Source organism: Atta colombica, unplaced genomic scaffold, assembly GCF_001594045.1.
Source record: "Atta colombica isolate Treedump-2 unplaced genomic scaffold, Acol1.0 scaffold33, whole genome shotgun sequence".
In the NCBI taxonomy this organism is placed as follows: Eukaryota; Metazoa; Arthropoda; class Insecta; order Hymenoptera; family Formicidae; genus Atta; species Atta colombica.
Genome location: NW_017259437.1, coordinates 2647096 through 2653882, shown reverse-complemented (window position 1 = coordinate 2653882; position 6787 = coordinate 2647096). Strand labels below are relative to the sequence as shown.

The 6787-nt window shown below is 33.5% G+C and overlaps 2 protein-coding genes across 10 annotated transcripts in view; one reads left to right on the top strand and one right to left on the bottom strand.

Moving 5' to 3' along the window:
* Window positions 1-6787, bottom strand: part of LOC108690545 — a 122082-nt gene that overhangs the window by 104392 nt on the left and 10903 nt on the right. The window lies entirely within an intron of this gene.
* Window positions 1-6787, top strand: part of LOC108690544 — a 24150-nt gene that overhangs the window by 8504 nt on the left and 8859 nt on the right. For all 6 annotated transcript variants that reach the window (XR_001931897.1, XM_018197891.1, XM_018197892.1 and 3 more), the window contains exons 3-17: window positions 349-677; window positions 1031-1188; window positions 1320-1423; window positions 1612-1964; window positions 2047-2215; window positions 2518-2633; window positions 2908-3014; window positions 3470-3815; window positions 3899-4176; window positions 4258-4492; window positions 4572-4802; window positions 4972-5379; window positions 5505-5708; window positions 5934-6333; window positions 6504-6751. Coding sequence is in view for 5 of the 6 variants with exons in the window: in XM_018197891.1 (XP_018053380.1) it covers window positions 362-677; window positions 1031-1188; window positions 1320-1423; window positions 1612-1964; window positions 2047-2215; window positions 2518-2633; window positions 2908-3014; window positions 3470-3815; window positions 3899-4176; window positions 4258-4492; window positions 4572-4802; window positions 4972-5379; window positions 5505-5708; window positions 5934-6333; window positions 6504-6751 (3673 nt within the window). In the remaining variant the exon portion in view is untranslated. The remainder of the gene's footprint in view (window positions 1-348; window positions 678-1030; window positions 1189-1319; window positions 1424-1611; window positions 1965-2046; window positions 2216-2517; window positions 2634-2907; window positions 3015-3469; window positions 3816-3898; window positions 4177-4257; window positions 4493-4571; window positions 4803-4971; window positions 5380-5504; window positions 5709-5933; window positions 6334-6503; window positions 6752-6787) is intronic.

Here is a 6787-nt window from a genome sequence, read left to right as displayed (position 1 = left end):
TATATATATATATACATACATACATAAAAATTGTCAATAATTCACATTCGAATCTCTTAGATTTGTTTTCGAATACTTAGTTTAGATTCGAATCATAGAGATTCAAATTCGAATAAAATCTAATAATAAAATTATCTAACTCGTTTTGATTCGTATTCGAATAATTTATATATCTTTATTAATTAATGCTTTAAAAATTACTATCTACATAAAACAAAAAATATATAGTACGCATTTATGCTATTAACAATGCAATTCGATAATTAAATTTAAATAAAACAAGAATTTATTTTATTGATAATTGTGGAAATCTTAATAAATGTTTTAGAATCGATTAATTTTTTTTAGCGAATGAGGAACGATGATTTACCGCGACAAGTGGATCCCCGGGATCCTTGTCTTACTCAACATAGTGGCAAAGATACCGGCGAATCAAACGAATTCGCCAAAAACAGATATGGTCGAAGAGATGGAAGAATTTACTACGACCAAAAGGATTCTACCCGATAGATGTCTTCTCAAGCTAGAATCGGGACCCTGTAAGCAGTTCGTTCACAAATGGGCCTTCAATAAGGCCGAAGGAAAATGCCGAACTTTTCCTTACGGAGGTTGTCACGGAAATGAAAATCGGTTTAACTCGGAAGCGGAGTGCCTGCATTATTGCGTCGGTGGTGACCGTAAGATATTTTCCTAAAAATCAAAAATTTTATAATAAACTTTATAATTATTAATCAATTAAGTGTAAGAAGAAATATAAAATTCAAAAGAATTAGAATAATTAAGTACATTTGCATTTAAAAAATAAATAGTAACAAAATGATACGAACTAATTTAAAAAAATTTATTTGAGACGATAAAAATATGTTCAGAGGTATATAAATCATTTTATAAATCGTGTGACGTATTCGTTTATTAATTAAAATAGATTAGATAAAATAAAAATAATAGGTATATTTTTATATAAAAATCCTGGTAAACTATATTTAATAAAGATTGAAAAAATTGCTACAGATTTATTGTTTATTTTTAGATACGCTACCACCTTATCTTGTAACAAAGGGTAGTGTATTTGTTGCAACAAGCACGACAACAATGAGCACTCCACCCTCGACAACCACTACACCACGACCGACCTTTACACCTCCGAAACCGACGAAACCACCAGTACCGAAGCACTTACGAGGGAAGGTAGAAACCGCGTCAATTTATATAAATACATAATATTTTGCGCAATTCAAGAAAATGTTTTCTATCATATATATTTCTATCATATATATTTTTATCATATAAATGTTTTCTATCATATATTTTTATCACAGGAATTGACTTTCATGGAATCTGGCCACGAGAAAACATTTATGTTCGCACAAAGCAATACTTTCATCCAACTCGATGGCCCTGGTATTAAAACTTTCCAGTTGAGGTGAGAATAGCAATTTCAATTTTTTATAAATTTTGAAAGTTGAATTTTCTATTTGCAAAGCAAAATATATTAATAATATGTCTTTTAATACATTTATAATATACCTTACATGTCATAATTGTTTTATATTATTTTAGTAATATAAAGAAAATAATATTTTTTACATATTATTATTTAATATATCACAGACTATGTCGCGAGATATCCTTCCAATTTCGCACCAAGCTTCCACATGGTTTACTAGTTTATCACAGTGTCAAAGATCGTCCAGAGAGCCTTGACCCTTATGCTCTTTACGTGATAGTAGAAAAGGGTCAGCTGAAAGTTGTTCATGTATTCGGCAAACAATCGACTAGTTTAACAGTCAGCCAAGGGCTTAACAGAGACGAATGGCATAGCGTTCGTGTAAGAATTGACGTGCATGGGGCAAAGTTAATCGCTGAAGTTGACGATAAACAGGCCGAGACTACTCTAAAAGTTTTAGAACGCATCGTTAATTATGGAGTATCTGAAGAACTAGCCTCTGTCGTTCTTATCGGAGGTGAGGACAGTTTTTTTTCAAGAGATTTCTTCCAAGCGGAAATTTTTTTCGCATCCTTATCGCTTTATTTCCATTTTAACAGGACTGAGTTCCGAAGAACGATTACACGGAGTGAAATACATAATAGAATCTTTTGTTGGCTGCATCAGGGATATGATTTTGAGTTCCGGAAAATCTGCCAGCGATTTGCTGCCCATTCGGCCATTAATCGCGACCAAGCACGAGAATGTTAAGGAAGGATGTATCGATAAGTATGTCTTTAAAAAAGAAAGAAAATTCATTTGGTGATACAAGTATTTGTATTTGTTATTCATTGGCTGGTATGCATAAGTTGATTCTTATTTTAAAACCGGTTAAGTAATATCTTAAAATGCCAATTCGATTTACAATTACTTATAACATCTTAAGATTGTATCTAAAATTAGACAGTCTTATATAAAAACCGGTTATAAATACCGGCCATTTGAATGTCAAGAAAGATAGAATGATTTGTCGACTTATGACATTAAATGGAAAGCACCCTCGATAATACAAATCTTTAATTCCAATTTAGATGCAGGACACGAGAAAACTTGTGCTTCGTCCCCGATCAATGTGTGAATCACTACAATAGTCTGACATGTGATTGCTTCGGCACGAATTACGAGGGTGAACGTTGTGATGTGTACAGTACGTAAAGTAATTGAATTTAATATGAGTTACCTTTTACTGGAATATACATTATATTTACATTTTAAATAACAAATCATTTATTTTCCTAAGATTTAATTCAAGACTCTCTTAGCTATTATCAAAGAAATATTCATTCATATGGAAATGATAAATATGTATACTATATAAATCGTATTAGTCAGTCGAAGAGATAGGGCTTTTACGCACATTTAAAAGGGTCTGGATATTCCAATACGTCTAATGGAGTTTGAAATGTAACATCATTTTTCAGCCGCGACTATACTGACGCTGAGAGGCTCCTCATACGTGTCCTTTCGCGTGTACGATTGGAAGGATCGTGTTCACTCGTCTGTCAACAGGATCAGCCTCGCTTTTAAGGTATTTGACCACGGACGCTTATTGTAATGGGACCGTTCCTTTCCCTTGTCGCGGGCTCATTGATTCATTATAGCGAGACGTTATACTTCTTTGTCGAGAGGGAGGGCGCATTTTGTATTTTCACGAGCAGCTGCTTTTATCCATCATTTACTATGACGAAAAATTTACCGTGGAAACTCTTCAAGAGAGTGTCGAGTTCCACTTCTCAAATTGTATCGTAGCAAATCATTGTGCGGACACAATGAAATTTGTCACATGCAATTATCGTTATTGAATTTTCTCGCCATAAAAAAAGAGATATATAGAGAAAATTATTATAACAAATAATTTTCTCCAATTATGTATCTATATATCTTGAGATTAAATTATTATGACGAACTGTCATAATTTAAAAATATTACGTCAAAATATCAATTAAAAGTTTACATTTGGTTTTTAATAAAAATAAATTTCAGACAAAATGGGACAATTCCGCCTTGTTTTACGCTTCCGGTGAAATCGATGGCACACCGCATTACATTGCAGCTTCCATTATAAATGAATCAGTTCACGTTGAACTTGATTTCGGACATAATTCAAAGATCTCCACCACATTAGGAGATTATGTTACATCTAACTATTGGAACAATTTGATCATATTTCATAACGGATCCACCGTTTTCGTCAGTTTAGATGATGAGATAAAGGTACTAGAAGTACCGGGAGAAAATTGTGATATCATCATCGATCCAGAGATATACATCGGTGGTGGTCCGGAACTCCACAAGAAGAAGGGTCTTCTGTCGCACAATAATTTTGCAGGTTTGATGAAACTATAATATCTGACATTAATTATTAATCGAATAAGGCAGTCCATCAATTAATGCAACTTTCAATTTTTCCAGGTTCCTTGAAGTACGTGTTCTTCAATGACAAGTCGATTATATATGAATTGAAACGTTCCAATCCTATGGTACACTACATAGGTGTGTTGGAACCAGAATATTACGAAGCCGACGTCGAAGTCATTCCGATTACATATCCTTTCGCGGGAAGTCACATCTGGTGGCCAATAGAACAAACCAATTCGCTGAAGTTAAATTTCGACTTTAAAAGTTCAACACCAATCGCGATCATTGCTTCTGGAGATGTAAAGAGCAATCGCGGTGTTGGTTACTGGGAGGTATAATTACATATAATGTTGCTTTCTATATATTTTTTTTACATTTCAATCTCTGTTATTTATTTATATTTTTCTCTACAGTTACGTCAAGTCAATGACGAAATTCGATTCCAATTGGTTATTGCGGAGAATATTACATTATCAACTTCGGTGAAGTTTCCACCTTACAACACTTCCTGGCACGCGGTCGAGCTTAATTATACAAAGGGTGAACTTAATATCCTTCTCGATTACAGGAATAAGCAGAGTAAGCTCTTCGCCGTGACGTTTGAATTGGATGATAAAGTCATTATAGGAAGTGGTAAAAGTAATGCAGGTAAATAAATCTAATATTAAATTTGAAAGATTAAAAATTTATGTGAATGTAAAAAGAGATTCTTATATCGTAAATTTAGGTCTAGTAGGATGTATGCGTGAGATACGAGTGAACGGTCAAAGAATTGAACCTAGATACATAATTAATACCGAGAGAGTAGTCGGAGAAGTTGCTTTAGATAATTGTCAATTTGTGGATCCATGCAAAAGACCAAACACTTGCGAACATGGTGGTAAATGTTCAGTTAAAGAAGATAGAATCACGTGCGATTGTAAGGACACTGGATACATCGGAAAGAACTGCCATTTCGGTAAGATAAACTGCAATAAATAATCAATTCAACAATATCAGATACACGAAGCTAAAAATATAACAAATTAATTATAAACTGTACAGTAAATAAAAAAATAAAATTAAAATTATTTCATTAATTGTAATTGTTATAATTTAAATATGATATTTTTAATATTATTGTTTAGCACAATATAGAAAAACATGTGAAGAACTGGCTCTTTTGGGATACACGCAAGACGATGTTTACAAAATTGATATCGATGGAAATGGTCGATTCCCGCCCGCTTTAGTAAAATGCGAATTCCAATCAATCGAAGATTCGACTAAAACAATCGTCGAGCACAATTTACCCTCCCAAATAGACGTCAGATCTATTATCGAGAACGATTTCTCCTTCAGCATCAAATATAGGCAGTTCACCGCTGAAATGCTTCAGGAGTTGATTTCGCACTCACTTTATTGCAGCCAATATGTAAAGTATGATTGTTACAAAGCACCCTTAGAACTCCACAGCGCCACATGGTTTCTAGGTTCCAAAGATACTACTGTCGATTACATCGGAAACGTCAATCGCGGATCCTGTCCTTGTGGAAGTAAGTTCTTTTTTAAATAAATTCTTAATGCGATAAAAGAAATTTAAAATTGCATTAAATCTTGCATTTGCAAAGGCTTAATTGTTGTCTCTTGCAAAAATTGTTATTTATTAATTTTACTTTAGTGAACAGAACATGCGTGAACTCTAACTTGAGCTGTAATTGTGACGTGTCTGCCGGAAATGCCGGAAAGTGGCTGTCAGATGAGGGATACTACGAAACACCTGATTCCTTGGGCATTACTGGAATGGTATTCTTACAACAGAGAGATCTTGAGGAAGATGCTCGGGGACGTATCACTTTAGGGCCATTGGAATGTGTTGAAACAAGTAAGCAAACACATATCGATTTACAAATAGAAGTTATATGTGTGTCTTCTATTTCATGACATAATTTTATTTTTTAGAAGTAAATTAAATAATAAAATCGAAATTTGTAGAACAATTATTTATGGCAAATATATTATGATATAAATAAGTAATATTTGCAAACATTTTTGGAAACAATATCTTTATGAGATTAATGATGATCAATAAATTAATAATGATTTCTAGATACACAGAAATACGTGGTAACGTTCACGACATCACAATCGTATATTGAAGTACCTGGTTGGAGGAAGGGTGATATAGCCTTCAGCTTCCGAACGACGGGCGAAAAAGCTATTCTTCTATATCAACCACCGATCCGAAGTAACTATCCTTCTTTCATGGTTGCTCTAACATCGGAATATCGGTTGACCTTTAATTTCACCCTAAATACTGGTACTAATCGCGAATTACAAGTGGAAAGTCGACGAAAATTGAATAATGGCGAATGGCAAAAAATTTGGATCGATTACAACGACTATCATGTGAGATTTATGATCAATACTGACTTTCGAATGGTGGATTTGTTTCCCGAAGAGGAGTTTGGACCCTTCGAGGGATCCATGTTCATTGGTGGTGCTACTGCGTGAGTAATTTTACAACTTAATAATTAATAATTAATCAATCACACAATGAATTTCCTTATTATGATCAATAAGAATCTTATTTTAGAATAAGAATCTTATTATATATATAAGAATCTTGTGATAAATAATAATTTTTATTCAATTTTGTTAATTCTTTATTAATTTTTAGAGAGCACTTGAAGACTTCTTCTGTTCGACAAGGTCTCATCGGTTGCTTCCGCGGTCTCGTTGTCAATGGAGAAATATTAGACATTCATAGTTATATGTCAGTACATTTATCGGAAATCATCAAAGATTGCAAACCTTCGTGTCAACCTAATAAGTGTCAAAACGGCGCTAGATGTGTCGAGTTGTGGAGTAATTTCGAATGCGTGTGCGAAAATCGATGGGCACATTTAGGCACTTATTGCGAGACAAGTAAGTAACTTTACTCAATTACTTGAAAAAATTATT